The 18,668-nt window shown below is 48.5% G+C and overlaps 1 protein-coding gene across 3 annotated transcripts; it reads left to right on the top strand.

Moving 5' to 3' along the window:
- The first annotated feature begins 137 nt into the window (after positions 1–137).
- Positions 138–17,079, top strand: LOC121598700 (sterol regulatory element-binding protein cleavage-activating protein). 3 transcript variants are annotated; one of them, XM_041925923.1, is made up of 9 exons: positions 138–237; positions 1,572–2,421; positions 9,338–9,685; positions 9,764–9,938; positions 10,016–12,700; positions 12,779–12,947; positions 13,996–14,346; positions 14,910–15,116; positions 15,193–17,079. In XM_041925923.1, the coding sequence occupies exons 2-9, from the start codon at positions 1,976–1,978 to the stop codon at positions 15,372–15,374; spliced, it is 4,563 nt and encodes a 1,520-aa protein (XP_041781857.1). In that variant the 5' UTR covers positions 138–237; positions 1,572–1,975; the 3' UTR covers positions 15,375–17,079. The 3 variants fall into 3 exon arrangements, with proteins under 3 accessions (XP_041781857.1, XP_041781855.1, XP_041781856.1); XM_041925921.1 differs by having other exon boundaries at positions 143–274; XM_041925922.1 differs by having other exon boundaries at positions 143–320.
- Positions 17,080–18,668: the final 1,589 nt, after the last annotated feature.

The following is an 18,668-nucleotide window of genomic DNA, read 5'->3' as shown; positions in this document are numbered from 1 at the left end:
TTCGGAGCTAGCCGGAATCGATTCCGATTAAAACATAATTTTTCCCATCACTAGCAAAAATGGCCCTTCTCTTCCACTCTCCTTCGTTGACTGTCAACCTGCCAATCCAGTATGGCGCCCGGACGGTGCCCTCAACCAGCCTGCCCGTTCTGTCAAATTTGCAAAATAGCAAAACGGGGAAAAAAAAACGGGGAGCAAATAATAATCCGAAACGTAGATTCATACCGCGCGCGCCGTGTAAGTTGCCGCGTTCCGCATCAACAGTGAGCACAGCGTTAGTGTAATTCGGTCGCTTTTTTTAATTGCATCATCCCGGAAAGGTGTTCTACATACTGCCAGGAAAATATCCGGAACCGAAAGGACCCCCAAAACGGGACGTGGCCATAAAGTGTGCGTGCGTGCCGTGGTGTGAAGAAGCTTGTGAAACGGGACCCGCAAAAGGGGCAGCCAAATCGTTTCTCCCCCTCCACCCTCCGTGTGCCTGGTCACGCACAACATTACGGCAAGCGGGGTACGAAACGTGGTGTCGTGAATCATCGAAAAAAAGGGCTCCGCTATTTCGGCAGATGGACAGCGATTGAAGACGCGAAGGAAGAAAACGCACTTGATAACGCACCAGCGACGAATGTGTGTTTTGTGTGTCCCGGGGACATGATGCGTTAACTTTGCGAACTGCGAAAAGCAGCGTGTGGCTGGGCACACTCAAGAAGGGGCCACCGATCCATACAGTACCACCACCACCCCCTCTCTATTCTGCCATTCGACGCGTACGCGAAGAGAAATTATGTAATTTAATAGCTTGCCTCTCTTACACCACATTAGCGGCACTGCGGCGGATGAGGTGGCAGCGCACACGTGCAGCAGCAGCAGCAGCAGCAGCAGCAGCGGTGAGGCCCGTGGAGTTACGTGGAAGCTGTTTGCCCGAACTAGTACAAGGGGGGACCTCAGCAGAAAACCGCACCACGTTCCGGAAGCGCAAACACAGGGCGGCAGCAGCGTCCGAGAGCGATAGCCGCTTGAACGGAACGGCCTGCCAAAGAAGAATCGATCAAAGGCAAACATGATGATAATAGCGCAGAACGGGCAGGTCTTGATAGGAGCGAGGAACGAGCCGATTACATGGTGCAGCAGCACAGGCACCACACCGCGCAAGCTAAATCTGGCGTCGCTGCCAACGCGAGGAGGAACTAACCGAACGCCGAAGCGCAGCGAAACCGGCCCCACGGCCACAAGTGGAATAAGCGGCAGTGAACGAAAGTGATCTTGTCCCATTCAACGTCGTTACCATTGTAACTTAATCAACGCCGAATCAAAGATTGGGAGCACGAGAGAGAGAGAGAGAAAGAGAGAGGGAGAGTGCTGGAAGTGAAACATATTAAAAGGTGCAATCGTCCCAAGGAAGCGGCTTTTAGCAATAACAAACCAAGCAGGCTTCCAAAGCAAAAGTGCTCCCACAAACCAGGCAGGCGCAGCTTACTTTAAGGCTTTTTAACGTGTTTTGTTCAGACAAAAAGTGAGCGAAAAGACGTCAATCATTTTTATTTGTTTTTATGTTTTTACTCTACCCCCAGCGACGCTAAACGATTACCCCATCGGTGAATGTGTGTGTGTGTGTGAGAGACAGAGGATATTGCGCAAGTTGTGTGTGTGTGTTAGTGTTTGTGTGGGGTGAGTTGCATGCTTTCCCGCACCTGCACTGCTAAGGGCGCAAAGGATAATGCCGTACGCAAGGAAACCACACCGGAAGTACTACGCAAGGGGAGGCCAACATAACCGACGAACGGGGTGAGAAAGTGACTCCTGTGTGTTTGTGTGTGTGTGTGTGTGCACCGGGTGAAAATAAAGGTGTGTATTTATATCGCGAGTGCAAAAGTGTAAACAAACGTGTGTGCAAAACAGAAAAGGAAGGGAGGAGTTTTCCGTTTTTTTTTTCGTGTGCCTAGGGCCTTCGTCCCCTACTGTTGCCGCCTGCATCATGACGGCATCCGCTGGTGTAGAATCAATGTCACCACCACCGTCCGCTGAAGAGCGCATCAACCATCTTACCCATCAGCAGCAGCAGCAGCAGCAGCAGCAGCAGTACGTCACCTCCAATCACAGCACATCACAGCTGGCGCAAAGGAAACCACTGCTGTCACAGCAACAGCAGCAGCAACAGCCCGGCGCTGCCAGTGGCTTCACACAGCATCCATCGTTGGGCCCGGCCACGATGAAACCACCGCCCCGACCTACGGCAACAACGGCCGGAGCCCGTGGGCCACCGAAATCACCGTCCGATCGTAGCAAGGGAGCCGGCGGCTCCACCGGCGGCACCACGCTACCGTCCCGCGTGTCACAGATCTACTACAAGCATGGGCTGTTCCTCTCCAGCTATCCGACGACGGCGACCAGCTTCGCCCTTGCCATCATCATCTTCTGCTGGTGAGTTGAGAGCGGATAACGTGTAACGTGTTTTATAAGGCGATCTATTTTTACCCACAGCGGGGGGAATTTCCACCGAGCGTTTTGCTTTCGGGTGAGAAACACAATCCGGCTGTCTGTTTATGTTGTGGGTGGCCGTCTTTCCAGCCGGTTGTGCTGGCCTGGGATTCCTGTTTTGGCGGGCTGAGATGACGCAATTTATTGAGATTGAAAGCTATTCGGAGCGTTTGCTTGCTTCCCCGGAGGATGTTGGTGGAAGAAGATTTATCGCACAGAGTTGTGATTGATTAATTGTTTCTTTATTTGCTGGTTTATTATCCAAAACTATAATAATTGGTATCAAAAACGTTTGGCAATAATATTTCGAATTAGAAGAATTAGAATCAAGCAATAATTCAATTACAAACTTTGGTTGGCTTGTCGGAGTGCGAAACAAAATTACTCACTGACCTGCGCATTCTTGCCATCTGTCTATCGCCGATCCCGGCTTTAACGGATGACATGTAGAAAACCGGCATCTCTCTTGGCACCTTTGAGGTGCCCTAATATGCCTTCTATTAACAAGTTTTTCTTCTTCTATTTGTCATAACGTCCTACGCGGCCATGCCGGCCTATACATAGGCTTTCGAGACTTAATTCATTACCACGCAGCCGGATAGTCAATCCTTGCTACGGGGGGACGGTCCATTCTGGGCTTGAACCCATGACGGGCATGTTATTGAGCCGTTCGAGTTGACAACTGTACCACGGGACCGCCCTATTTGCACCATCTATTGCAAGTGCAAGCCTTAAATCAACTTTGTAGAGCTGTCAAGTGGTATATGTTTCCATAATTATAGCGATTTGGGCGTTCCTGTCGCATCTTGAGTCACCAGGGATGTATGAATTAGTGATGTGGAAACATGAAATTTTCGTCAGAATCGATTTCGGACAGTAGGTCCGGAATAAGATTCCGAAATCGATAACGGGGGAACTGTTTCCGGAATCAGTTCCGGAGTTGGAATCTGCTCCGGAATCGGAATCGGCTTCAGAATTGGCTCTGGAATCTGCTCCGGAATCAAAATCGGTTCCGGAATCGGAGTCAGTTTCGAAATCGAAGTCGGTGTCGAAAACGGAGTCGGTTTCGGCATCTCCATAAGAATAGGCTTTTGGATCGAATAATGCTACGTATTGATAGCCGCAAAAAATTCAAATTTATTTGTAAACGATCAATTCTTATTGAGATTCCCGGACTGATTTCGCTTCTGACATTTCTGATTTCAATTCAAGATCTGATTCTGATTCCGGAGCTCATTCCAATTCTGGAGTCATTTCTGATTTCGTTTCCGTAGTAAATTATGATTCCTAGGTCGATTCCGCTTTTGGATTCGGTTCTGCAGTCGATTCCGTAATCGGCTCCGGAATTGATTCCGGACTCGGAATCGGAATCGGAAAGGTCCGCTCTGGTATCCACTGGTGTCTGGAGCAAAGTTCTGTTGTGTTCTGTTCTTATCAACATAATTTCACTTGATATCCCATTCCATGACTTCTTCATGTCCTTCATAATTAAATATCCTTGAAATCGTTTTCTTCGTCCAGAGCACGGCTTACAAAGGATGCTCTAGTTTTTTTTTTCCATGCTCCCAATATTCTGGTACTCTCACTATACCTGAGGTGTGTTTTTCCTCTTCCTTACTACGACCGTTGTAAAAGGTGCTACGATGCGAAGCCTTTTTTTAAGGGATCGGGTATCTTTGGAATAAAGGGCCCGATTGAATAAACTGGAAAGTGTGGAGACCTGTGTTCTGAAGTTCAGATAGGCATTTTAAATAAAATTACCGATCTTTTTATCCATTTGTAACCGTACTAGCTAGTGATGAGTAAGGTTGGCAAAAATCCGGAGTCGACTCCGATCCGACTCCAACAAATTTTGGAACCGCCCAGCTTTATCCGGAGTCGAAGTCATCCGGAGTTGGCGGTTGAAACAAAGGCTTGTACATGAAATGCACGTGCAAAGTGAAACACAAAGAACCAAAGACATGAATTGTTTGATCACAAGCACATTGCACCGCACGGATCTAGTTGACTCCTACCTACTCTGAATCCGGTCGACTCTGATCGAATCTGGACGACTCCTATCGACTCTGGACGTCTCCAAATGACTCCGACTCCGAGTGGAACTAGTTGTTCCCAGTTTGCCGGAATCGGAATCGGACTAACAACGGTCGGATTGGAGTCGTGGGTGCGTACCAGAGAGCACATCACTAATCCGTACCGATCTCCTGTAGCAAGAATTGGCTAGGCTTTTCCAGAGTGCTATTACGTATAGAAGCCTATACAGGACGACAAGACCATTACCCCAGAAAAGAAGAGAAAAAAATAGCTTGAAGGTACTGATGATGGTCTGATAGTAGACGCTTTTTTCCTTCCAATCCTGATTTAATTCAGTTAAGCTATAACTCAAGCCGCCTTGATGGGGAAAAGTGTCTCTATTCTATTCGATAGCAATGTTTTATTCACATTCAGTACAACTTAGGAAAAGGAAAGCGACCCTCAGCGTGGGCCTAAAACTTATCAGTACCACGTTTACCACGTCAGAGGGCTCGGTACGTCGGTATCAACGTTGTTTTGATTTCATACACTCACAAACACACACATTCCGCCCACCGTTTCGTCCGCCGGCGCACCATCTCTTACGCGCTTGTACACTGATAGCAGCGATAGATAGACTCTCCTGCACGGTTGCAGCACCACCACCACCACCGAACACCACGGGGCTGACATTCGTAGGATGCAAATTTTGCGCGCACCAGAAGGTATGCGGTCCGTCTGACGACCACCGCCACGATTTGCATGCTACGTTTTTGACGTGCAGCGCAACAAACCGCACCTCAAATGTCTTACCAAACAGAAGAAGGAAGTCGTCGGTACGGTAAGCGCAGCGGCAACCGTACTGCCCTCCGTGTAAGGGACCAACTATGGGGCCTTTCTCTTCGCTGCGCAGTTCTCCCAAAGATGGCAATATGTCTTTTTAAAGAGGAATTGGAAACAAATACGTAAAGGAAAGACAACCATCGCCGTATCTTCATTGAGTGACAGCGGCTGCTAGTGTGTTGAAATGTGTTGAAATAACAGTTTGCATGGAAGCGGATAGCGGATCGTGATAAAACGAATCGATGAATAAATTATTCTCTACGTGCGTATGCTTGATGCTGATTTCGAAGAGAGGGGCCATAGGCTTTTCTACGCATCACAGGCTTTTGTGGGTGATCTCGATTTGTCTACACACCCAACCTTTGCTCGGGGAATCTTCCCGCTTCAAAACCGGATTGAATCTGTTTTCATTGATAATCTTTGATTTCTTTAAACTTGAATTAAGGGAGCCCGGGGCCAAACGGTCATACAGCGAGGTGCAATGATCACCTGCAGTCATTTCTAGCAAATGCAAAACGTCATCATGACATATGATTTCTTAGTACTAGTTACTTACATATCCGGTGCTACAATCACTTTGCGGTATTGGCCTCATGCAGGATTAGCCGAAACCGCTCACAGTCTCACAGTAACCCCACGATTGTGCCTCCTTCGGAATCAATTCCGGAGCCGATTCCAATGCTCAAATCGATTCAGATTCCGGAGTCGTATCCGGAGCTGATTTCGGAGCCGATTCCGGAGTTGCCTCCGGAGCTGATTCCGGAGTTGACTCCGGGGCCGATTCCAGAGTTGACTCCGGAGCGAAATCAGTCCTGGAATCTCCATGAGAATGGATCTTTTACAAGTAAATTTTGATTGTTTGCGGTTATCAATACGTAGTATGACAGGACCCAAACGCCTATTTTTATGGCGATGCCAAAACTGACACCGTTTGGAAGCCGATTCTAATTTAGGAGTAAATTCCGATTCGAGAGCCGATACCGATTCCGGAGTCGATTCCGGAGTCGATTTCGGAACCGATTTCGGTTCCGGAATCAATTCTGGAGCCGATTCCGGAACCTATTCCGGAGTCGATTCCGGAATCGATTCCGGAAACTGATTATCCGAAATCGATTCCATAAAATTGCGGAGCTAGCAGGAATCGATTCCGACAAAAACTTCATTTTTTGCCAATTCGTTATCCAGGCTCTTTAATGCCGGACGCTTTTACGCAATCTTATCGTCTCAACTTGGTCTTTCTTAGAGGACATTTCAGGTTGGTTCGTCTGATCCGAAATACTTCGATTCTGGGATCTTGGGCAAACTTGGACGTTCATCCAATCGTACGTCACCCCTACGTAAGTCTGGATTTATTAGTAGGTAGCATCATCAGTTCTGGGCCGGTCTGGTGGTACAGTCGTCAACTCGTACGACTTAACAACATAACATGCCCGTCATGGGTTCAAGCTCCGAATAGACCGTTTCCCTATACGTAGGACTGGCTATCCTGCTATGGTAACAATAAGTCCACTGAAAACCAAACTCACTTCACTAGTGGGTACAGGCAGGTCTTGACCGACAACGGTTGTTGTACGTTGTACCAAAAGAAGAAGAAGAAGAAGAAGAAGAAGAAGAAGCATAACAAGTTTGGTCTTTGTCTCGTTTATCTGCAATCCTAGGTTATTTGTTGCTAGGTTAGACTTCAGATTCATGGGAGAACCTCAGACCAATGATGTCTATATCGTCAGCGTATGCCAGGATCTGGGCTGACTTATAGAAGATGGTTCCCGAAGTCTCCACCCTAGCGTCTGGGATGGCCCTCTCTAGCGCCAGGTTGAATAGGACAATATCCCTGCCCAGGCCTTTGGTGTGGTAATAGTAGGGTTTGAGAGTTTTCCATCCACCTTCATCTGACGAGGCATTCTAAATAGGCTTATCAGTTTGGCCGGGATTTATAATGTTCAAACTGTATTCTTTATTCTTCATTACAGGGCCAAATCCTTAGCGTGGCCATTACGCCCCATGTTTCTTTACACTGTTTTTGTTACCGTTTTTACCCTCGCTCCTCTCTAGACTAGCTGTGGTGAATAAAGAGCGCCATGTTTACTCCCGGCACAACGGTGGCTGGCACGTGCGCGAATCTTTTGGAGCCAACTTCTCACCACACATCGTCGATTATTGCCTTTCGTTCTTTGCGAGAGGGGAAAGGGCACTTTTGAGATTAAACATTACACAAGCAAACAACAAGTACTTGCCCCATTGCTTGGACCGTCTTGGTGACCTGTCGGGGGAGCGGGAAGAACGCACTCAGACTTTAGAAACAGAGATAAGAAGGCTCGAACCGATGTGCGAGCGGAAAATATCCCGACATCAACGACCTCTTTCATTTGTGGAGGAGATGATATGTGTTTTTTTTCTTCCTTTTCGTCTCGGTGCTTTCAAACGTTTGCTGGACGAGTCGTTGTCCTTCAAATTGTGGGATTCGGTAGACGCGATTATACTCGCTGAAGAGTCGCGATTAGTGTGTTGCTAGTCGGGAAGCATTTGTTAACCCCCTTCCCCTTCCCGCCAATAACCGTGACCATGACCAGCTGGGTGACGGGATGGGGCTCCGGTACTAACTGGTACTAACTTGATCAGCAGGTGCGGTGTGCGATAAAGTCACCCGGGACTCTTTCGGGCATTATCTCGGATGGTTTAGGTGCACATTGTTATGGTGTGTGACACATTACAGTGGGTTTTATCTAACATTTTTGCAAATCCGTTCATAAAATGAGGGCATCATTGAAAAGGGTGACGTCACTTTTTGTATTATTACAGCAGTAATGAAAAGGTCATTGTACAAGCTACAAGCCCATGCATTTATATTAAATCATCGTTTAAATTCAATCATACAGCTCTTGCTTGAAGAATGCAAAGTTCACACCTTATATTTGCATATTAATGTTAATTATTTGCTTGCAAGGTCTGACTAGGGTGGGAGCATGAGGATGATGCATTTTGTACAGATTCATGCATTTGTAATTTGTGAGAGAAATAACGTAAAATAAAGATTTTAAAACTATTACACTTTAAGATTAGTATTTTTCGACGTAGACCCACGTTTTCCTGGTGTAGATTGTTCCTAATTGGAACATTTCACAGGTAGCGCCATGAGTTTTAAAGTCCGACTCTGGACGACTCTGGACAACTCCGATTCTGGACGACTCCGCACGACTCTGAACGACTTCGAGCGACTCTGGACGAATCCGACTCTGGGCAACTCCGGGCGACTCAGACTCCGGGTGACAACGGGCGACTCCGACCTCGGACGACTCCGAACGTCTCCGGACGTCTCTGGACGACTCCGGACGACTCCGAATGACTCCGAATGACTCTTGATGACTCCGGACAACTCCGGACGACTCCAAAAATCTTCGGAAAACTCGGACTCCGAACGACTCCGACTCCGGGTGACAACGGGCGACTCCAATCCCGGGCAACTCCGAACATCTCCGGACGACTCCGGACGACTCCGAATGACTCTTGATGACTCTGGACGACTCCGGACGACTCTGAACGATGAATCCGGATGATTCCGGGCGACTTCGAACGTTTCCGGACGTCTCCGGACGACTCCGGACGTCTCCGGACGACTCCGGACGACTCCGAATGACTCTTGATGACTCTGGACGACTCCGGACGACTCTGAACGACTCCGGACGACTTCGAAAATCTTCGGAAAACTCGGATTCCGAACGACTCCGACTCCGGGTGACAACGGAAGACTATTACTATTGGAATGATTGACCTGGAAACAGCAAACTTGGGCACAACTCAGCTTCCATGCTGTTGTCATGACCTTTGACCTGAGATAGGTGAACCTGTTTTTTTCTTATAAATTTCTCATTGTCGTTTGAGTTTGTGGTTTGCTATTACTTAGGATTCATTTAACAGATAATAAAGGCAGAATCCTACATCAACGCATGACCTCGAAAATAATTCGCAAACTAAATCTGCCATCTCTTCTCCATTTCCGTTACAGCTACCCACTGTTAAACATCCCCCTGCCGGGGACGATACCAACCAAAGTGATATTCCCGTACACGGAAAGCATTAGCGAAAATTTGCACCTATCCAATGCGAACCTGACGAGCGAATTCTACAACCCGTTCAGCTTCTCCGGCGGCAACATGTTTAACATCTACAACATCAGCGTGGAAACGCCGTTCCCGTGGGCCCGAATCGATCCGCTACTGTACGTGCAGCAGATCATCATGCGCACGAGCGTGGTACCATGGGAAGATGATCTGCTGCTGACCGATGCGTTCCGTGCGCCACTGTACGAGGTGTTCAAGCTGCTGGAAATTATACGCAATCACGAAGATCAGAGGTAGGTTGGAGGGGATTTTTCCCTCAATACGGATTAGTAATGGTGTATGTTTGGCCTTCTCTTTTTTTGTTCTTGCAGCAAAACTATGCTAAGCCATCTCTGTCTGCATGTGGAAAATGTGAAGCGATCCTCGCAGCAGACCCTGTTTCCCGAGTACAACTGCTTGCTGCTATCGCCGGCCAATCTGTGGCAGCAAAATATGCAGAACTTTAACAAGGATAGCAATCTGTTAAACACGGTGTACGTGAATCATGTAAGTTTGATAAATTAAAAGATATTTTCTGTCCTATTTACTAATCTTTCAATCCCCGTTTGGACTCCACTTTCTAGAATCTCCAAAAGTCCAAAGTTTCGACGGCGGAAATGCTGTTCGGCATACCGCTGCGGGACACGGGCGTGAAGCGGTACCCGATGCGCGTCCGGCCACGCATCATCCAGTACGCGGTGACGCTGATTTTGCGCGAAAACAATCCAGCATTTATAGAATCGTTAAAGCAAAAGCTTACCCGTGCGTACCCGCTGCATCAAAAGGAACCCTCGAGCGATGCATCGGGCGGCGTGCCGGCCCAGCCCGAAGCACAGTCGGCTCCGAAGCAGCAGCAATCAATCATGTACATCTTCTACCCGGGCGAATTCAACTGGAAGGAGGTGCTGCCGCAGTGTATCGCGTTTTGTGTGCTGTTCATTTACGTCTACTTTTCTGTGCGCAAAATCGAAGCCATCCGGTCGCGCATCATGCTAGCGTCCTGTGCCGTGCTGACCGTGCTGGGCAGTTTGCTGATGTCACTGGGGCTGTGTTTCTTCTTCGGGCTTACGATCAGCTTCCAGTCGAAGGGTGTCTACCCGTACCTGGTCATACTGGTGGGGCTGGAGAATGTGCTCGTCATTACGAAGAGTGTGCTCACGACGGACAACAATCTGGACGTAAAGATACGGGTCGCACAAGGACTGAGCCGGGAGGGTTGGTCCATTACGAAGAACTTGCTGACGGAAATCACGATCCTTACCGGGGGGCTGGCGACGTTCGTGCCGGTAATACAGGAGTTTTGCATCTTCGCGATGGTGGGCCTCGTGTCGGACTTTCTGCTGCAGATGCTGTTCTTCGCCACCGTGCTGGCGCTGGACATAAAGCGCGTCGAGTACAGTGCCGAGGTGCGGCGACTGCCCAAGATGCTGTACTTCAACAACGAGCTAAGGCGGGGTACCGGGGCCGCTGCGGGACAGTCGAACGGTCCGGCACGGGAAGTGCGAAACGGGGGCGGTTCGATTAATCGCTCTCGATCGCACCCGAAGCTGACGGGGCTGGAGCAGGCGGCGAGCCATCCGAAGACCGGGCCGGGCAGCGGGAAGGATGTGAAAATACCGAAGCGCCTGCGGATTGTAAACTTTTGGGCAAGGACAAGGTTTTTCCAGCGCGGCTTCATGATCTGGATGGTGCTGTGGATTTCGAACATTATCTACAATGCTGGGCTGATTGAGGAGCTGTTTGTGATCGATAAGAACCTGACCGGGCACGAACGTTTGCCGTTGGACGCCGGGGCGCCTCGGTTTGAGGGTGGTGGACTGGCTATGCACGACCTGGGTGATCCTAGCACGGAAGCGACGCTCGAGATGGATCGTTTGAATTACCACAAAAACCTTCCGGATGCAGGCATGCTGAGGGGTGGCGGTAGTGTTGCCAGTGACAAAGCAGGAACCGCCGAACATCGTGCGTTGAACGTATCGGAACAGCTGCAGCGGTTGAAACACCCCGACTACGAAACCGTCTACCAGCTGTCCAATTTCCACTGGTCGTCGATACTGAAGCAGTACAACGTGTCGCTCAGCGGACGGTACGTGACGGTGCTGCCGGCGATCAAGCTTTCCCACGCGGTCAGCCCCGCGACCGCCATCCAGCTGCGCAACGCGGACGAGAAAGCGCCGCACCATTTCCAGTGGAAAGCGCTGGCGGTGGCGCTCGATCCGCTCGATTTCAGCGATGCCGACACGGGCGACGGGTCGCACGTACCGATCGGCAACGCACCGTTCTACCCGAAAACGCCGATGGAGATACTGCTCACCTGCATGCTGCTCGTGGTCAGCACGTTCGTGGTGACGTACACGATGATAGTGCTGTACCGGTGCGTCTGCACGCGCAACTACGCCGAGTGGCGGGCGAGCTGGCAGGAGAGCGACAGCGAGACGGAACCGAAGCCGGAGCAGTGCCTGCTGGAGGGCGTCCCGGTGCAGGTCGATGGGCACGTGCACCGCATCGAGTGTCTGGTGACGGACGGGAACATGGTGGCGAGCTCCTGCCTGCAGGGTCAGGTGAAGGTGTGGGACGTGAGCAATGGCGAGCTGCTGGCGGAGATCGACCGGCTGCACTACTTCGAGCTGCAGCAGCACCGGGGCAGCTCGGCGTCGCCCCAATCGCTGCCCTCGCCGCCCACGCCGCCCACGGCCGGTGTTCTGCTGCGTAACGATCTGGGCGAACCCATTACCGGGCTGCAGGAAGCGTTCCCGGTGGCCGGTGGTTCCAACTGTTCGCCGGTGTCGTGCTCACCGCCCGGGACGGCCGTGGCCGCTTCGTTCAAGCTGCGCAAGAAGCTGCACTTTAATTTCTCCAGCCTGGACGGTGGCGCGGTGGCGAGTGCGCAGGCAGCGAGCGACTCGAAGCTGTTCGACTTCCAGGCACAGTACGAACGGTTCTTCACACCCTGTTCGCCACCGGCCGCAAACGGCGCCGTGAACGGGGGAAGTGGGTGTGATCTGCGGAATCGTTTTGTCTCGAACGGAGCGCTAGGGGCGAGCTGGGCGGAATCGACCGCCTCGGCGGAGGAGCAACCGTCCAACAGCCACTGGATGGCGCGTCCCACGACACTGTCCAACGAGTGTCCGCAGCCGCCCGGGAGTCCAAAGCAGCAGCAACACCACGTGTCGCCGATCTGGTGTTTGGACTTTCTCGACAATCTCATCGTGATCGGGTGTGCGGACGGGCGGTTGGAGTTTTGGGAGGGTAGCAGCGGTAGTTTTAAGGTAAGGTGGAGAGCGAAAAGTCGCCACAAACCGGGAGAGACTAATTTAAATCTTTTTTTGTTAAAATAAACCTTCCAGTGCATCCACGATGCAGAACATTCACACAACAATGGCGTGACGAACATCAAGCTGACGGGGGATCGCGTTATAGCGGCCCGGCTGAGTGGACGAATAGACTTTTTCCGCCTGGAAACGTACAACCAGGGAAGACAGATCGATTGGGGCTTTACGTCGGCGTACCGGCGAAGTGAGTGGCAACTTCCTTTCACCTAAAACCAGTGTTGCAAAATGTCACTGTCAAATGTCATAAAAAAATCTCACTGAAACAAAATCCATGTCAGCGTCACGTACTCAATCGTGATGATCAGAAGTGATACTCAAAACGGTTGGTGTGACCAATGCATGCTTCGTGACATTTTTAGGACCAACGCTTGGTCAGTCTCTATGTCATGACTTTTTTTAACTGTGATCAGCTCTGACATATCACTGACATAGTCATGACAAATTCCGACTGAAACAAAAATGTCAGCGTTACGAGCTCTACGGTGATGATCAGAGATGAGACTCAAACAGTTATTGCGACCATCACATGCTTGGTGACATTTTGTGCAACCAATTTTTGGGCAGTCACTTGGTCCCGACATTTTCTGTCGGTGATCATTATGATAGTCATGGGAGATATGCGGTGCGTGCGAGTGGTTCCGATAAACAAAATGAGCATGGTTTCTCACTCTGTTTGACCCGACAGACCAGAAAAACCTGCCAGCATGCTCATTTTGCTACTAGGGACCACGCGCCTAGTATATTTCTAGAATGTCGTTATTATCACAGATAGAAAATGTCGTGACCAAATGACAGACCAAGAATTGAGTGCCAAACAAAATGTCATCAAGCATATGATTGGACCACTAACTGTTTGAGTCTTACCTCTGATCATCTTATTTGTGTACGTGAGCTTATTTGAGCTTCGTATAAGTCATGAGTGTTGGTGATTGAAACAGTGGCATTTGGCAGCACAGCCAGAAAAAGTCATGATTATGCTTGTGATGGCATAAAGCTCAACTTGTCAGTCAGAGTTTCGGGTTTGACCCAAGCACTCGCACGTCGCATTCGGTATGTCATGACGCACCTTCATTGAGTATCAGCAATGAACATCAAGCTACCACGAATATGTACATTGTTTTTGTTGGTGAATATCTCATGAAGCTCATGATATTTTGCAGCACTGCTTAAAAAAATCATGAAGGGTTAATGAGTGTGATTTTTTAATGAATTTTCTTTTTGCTATTTGACAGCACACGTGCGAACCGGCTCGGCGGGTAGCCTCGGTTCGCTCCAGGCAGCGATGGCAGCAAGCAGTGGGCCCGGATCTCATTCCGCGTCCGAGGAGCTGCGCTGCCTGCTGGAGTTTCAGCAGCAGGGCCACCAGCAACCGGTAACCTGTCTCGAGGTGGCAGGCAATACCGTGATGACGGGCAGCCAGGATCACACGCTGAAGGTGTACCGGGCGGACAGTCACGTGATGCTGTACACGCTGCACGGGCACTGTGGCCCCATTACCTGCCTGTTCATCGACCAGTGGCAGTCGGGGATGGCCGGGTCGGGCTCGCAGGATGGATTGCTGTGTGTGTGGGACCTGACGACAGGTAGGGCTTCGGCAGTGTGAGGAAGCTCCGGAATCAGAATCGGCTCCGGAATCAGAATCTGCTCCGGAATCAGGATCGGCTTCGGAACCGGAATCGTCACAGGTTGCAAGTTACGTCGGTAACGGGGTCAGAATTGACTCCAGAATTGGAATTAGCTGCGGAATGAGAATAAGTTCTTGAATTGAAATAAGAAGTTTCAGAAGCGAAATCTGTCCGGGAATCTCCGTGAGAATGGATCGTTTACAAGTAAATTTTGATTGTTTGCGGCTATCAATACGTAGCATTATTGGATCCAAACGTCTATTCTCATGAGGATGCCGAAAATGACTCCGATTTCGTATCCAATTCCGATTCCGGAGCAAATTCCGATTCCGAAGTCGATTCCGATCCCAGAGCAGATTCTGGAATCGATTTCGGAAACTGATTCCAGACCTACTATCCGGAATCGATTCCACAAAATCTTCGGAGCTTACTGGAAACGATTCCGACGAAAACTTCATTTTTCTCATCACTAACTCTGTTCCTGATTAACACGCTTTCGCTCAAACACGTTCGCTTTGCAGGTGCCTGTATGTACAAAATTCAAGCGCACGACGACTCGATCGTTGCGCTGGTCGGTTCGCCCAGCTACGTGATATCGCTCGGGTTGGACGAACGGATACGCGTTTGGGACCGGTTCCAGGGCCATCCGCTCAACACGATCACGGTTTCGCACGCCTACTCGGCACTGGTAATGCTGACGCCGTCCCTTCTCGTTACCGGCAAACCAGGTAGCGTATTGATTTGCATAATTTCTCTTATTTTAAATATTAATAAACGATTACTTTTTTCACTCCTTTCGTACAGGCGCCCTTGTGGTGTGGGACGCGCGGAGCGGTGAGGTCGCCCGGGAGGTTAAGCTAGACTGCTCCAACATGCAGCTCTGCCCAAAGATCATGCTACCGGCGTGCGGTTCGGTCATCTGCGATTATGGCAATCAGATGCGCATTGTGCGGTTCCCGCTCGTTGCCGCTGATAAATGTGACTAAGTTAGTCGCATGTGTGTTTGTATGCAAACACGGCGACACAACACATGTTTTGTAGTAGGGGTCTTACACGTATCTACGTACACTTGCTCGGGCATTCGTGACGGTGTCATAGCAAGGCATCGGTGTGCGATCGGTATGGGCCGGTTTGTCTCTTGGCATAGCCGTTGCAGAGACTGAGGTACGCCGCCAGGACTGTCTCAGGTCTTATTCGAAACAAAAAAAGCCACGGCACTCGAAAAGATGTACCAACACTCCCCTAGATGAGAACGCTCGCCAGTAGGATAAGGATTTTCCGTTTTTTTTGTTTGTCCTTTACATCAAGTTTCTTTTAAAGTGCGCTCTAAACATCCCCAAACAACGCCCCAGTTCTGCGAGTGTTCGGCTCTCTAAACGCTTGTGTTCCTTTTTTTCCCCAGTTTGCTGTGCATCCCACTCTCCCCGCCTGCAGTCATTGTGTTGTATGTTGTTTTCATTTTAACCCTTTACCCCAACACATTCAATGTTGTGTGTCTCTGTAGTCAAACGTCTCTCACACATAATTTATAGATGAACGTGTTTGTTTTGTGTTAAGTGTGTGTTTTTAAAACCGTTATTCTGTTCGGTTTTTCTTTTTAAATTAATGGCAGCAAAAACAGCGCTTGTGTATGCCCATGGCTAGCAAATGTACCTTTCTTTGCCCTGGTATATGTGTACGCCTGTATTGTTTTGTTGAATCGTTTATGCAATTTATTCAGCTCAACGCTTTACGCTCAACATGCGCGCACGCGCACGCGCTTTAAATATTAAATTAAAATATGAATAATTTTCGATTTGCCTAGGTGGTTCATCGTTATTGAGGTGTAGTGAGTAAGTTAGTAGTCGCATAAGTTATTCTTTTAGCACAATATGACACACACACATATACACACAAAGCTACACATTACACGAACAAAAAGCGAAATTGTAATATCGAAAGGAACGGGAGAGAATGGCTGGACAGTAGTAGCATGGGGTCGTCCGCAGGCAAAACCAAAACACAAATTAATAATCATCCGTGTAACCGTAAGTGTGATAAGGAAAGATGCCTTTTCGTCAAACTGAACCGTGTCATGGTTTGTCCGTTCACGCTTGTTCAGGACGCAGCTTGTTTTCAATTACAGAAAAAAAGAAAACGAAACGAAACAGTGTGCGAGGATACGCCGTGTAACCTGTGTTTAGTGTGATAGTGATGCTCAAAGCACCTAATTTATGATTTGTGAACAGGGGAAAAAAGGAAGTGGAGAGTGACGTTCGAAAAGCAATACAACCTAATTGTACCATAAAAACAAACGAGAGTGCCGAGTGAATGCAAAAGAAAAGCTGCAACAACAACAAACACACTAACATTCACATTAAAGCACGCAATATACAAATGCGAAAAACGAAACAGAACAGAGAGATTAGCACTATTTTCATTAAATTATTTTAAAAAAAAAACACCTCGTATTTAAGGTAATATATGTATTATGCATAGGACGGGTGTTGATGTTGGACTGCTATCGGAAGCACGCGTACACGTAAGGCAAACAAACAGAGCGACTAAACGTTCACTCAAAAAGACCAAACACTTCACAATGGACTAGGGAAACACAAAACAAAGAAAATTGCTACAGTAACAGAGAAAGTAACACCGCCAGCACCATGCAAAATAAAGAACAAAACAACTTATTGTGCTTCTTTTTGATAATTGCGATTGATACGTGAAATCTTATCCCAACATGATGACAGTTATGTAGAACTTTACCTTATTTTTAAATTGTTTGATTCAAATATTCAAATAATTGTACTAACATCAATCAATTCAAACAATCCATACTATTTGCCAATTGAGTATGAAGGCTTTAATCTGGACCGCTGACTAATCCGACGCTAGTGATAACGGCCGACACATGATTAACATATTAATAGCATTGGTTTCCTCTGTTGCACGATCGCCCCCATGATTACTGTACCGCACTGCATCGATGGGCGGTTAAAAAGGGAGTCGAACGGGGTAAGCGAAGCATCAATTAAAGCCCAAACAATAATGTAATCATGAACGCGAATGCGGGATCACATTCCAGCGCTTCCATAAGGCACAGTGGGGCATCGATTGCATGCCTCCATGAGTCATCCTAATATCTTTGAAGCTGGCATGGCATGTTACTGCTGGCTGGCTGCTAAGGTCAAGATCTCTACCGAAATCGAATCGATTCGGAGGGAGAGTTCACCCAGGCCCTGTGACTTTGGTTGAATAATGAATAATCCCGCATTATTTAATTACAATTCGATAGATTGTTTGGTCAATTGTTTGAAATCCATGATTCTTGATTTGTCTCAGCCATGGCGATCACTGGAACACATCATTTGCATGCAGTAGTATCCGCTCGGTGCGCTGCGCACGCCAGCTTCCGTGCGTGATTCTGGTCGCATTCCATCACGATTGAGCGAAAGATCACGATCACCGTACTGGCGCTACTGATTTTGGGAAAAGGTGCCTGCGAAGGGAGATTAAAATTTGGACAATGGATAATTTTAGAACGCTGCATTTTTTGGAACAAGTTAGAGCAGAGTGGGTTGAGTGCAGTGGGTTTGATAATTCGGGTTACTGCTGAAATATGTGAATTCATTTCACGAAAGCTTTCTGACCCGTAGAGGGTCCTCCGAACCATTAGGATTCTTCTGGATCCTATTGGAATATGATATAATGAATAATCATACTAGGAATGGAATGAAAATCTCTAAATAGCATTTGATTTGGACATGACGTATCTGAAGGCCCAACGGATTTTGTGTTTCGACAAAAGATCGAAGAAAAGAAAAAGTTGCCTTTTGGAGTCGACTACAAGTCATCGGAAAGCCAATCTCAGAATGATAACGACCCGTCATGCTCCATTTATGTTTAATTGTATGCGTTTTTACATGCAATCTAAGCTGGAATAATAAACCATTAAAAAAACAGACTAGCAGTAACTCTTTCTTCAAATTACTCTTCAAAAAATTGCTTCAAAGATAACAAGCATTGAAATAGTTGAAACCTCGTGCGACAGAATAGTGATCTTACTAACAGCTTAACAGAGTTTGCTGCTGACAATTTAACGAGAAATTATGGCCGGGCGACCATTGTGCACAGTTGGGCGTTATGGAAATGAGACCCCGTAAGCGTTGCTAGGCAACGGCCGTGAAGCGTTTCGCTCACTAACACAAGCGCGCCCGCAAACCGCTTCCGCCCGGACGCTCATTTCTCGTCAGACGACGCGACAAAGAGCTGGAACCATGGGCAAAGAGTACCTTCTC

This window comes from Anopheles merus, chromosome 3L, assembly GCF_017562075.2.
Source record: "Anopheles merus strain MAF chromosome 3L, AmerM5.1, whole genome shotgun sequence".
Lineage (NCBI taxonomy): Eukaryota > Metazoa > Arthropoda > Insecta > Diptera > Culicidae > Anopheles > Anopheles merus.
Note: the sequence above shows the minus strand (reverse complement) of the source record. Positions and strands in the feature narration are given on the sequence as shown.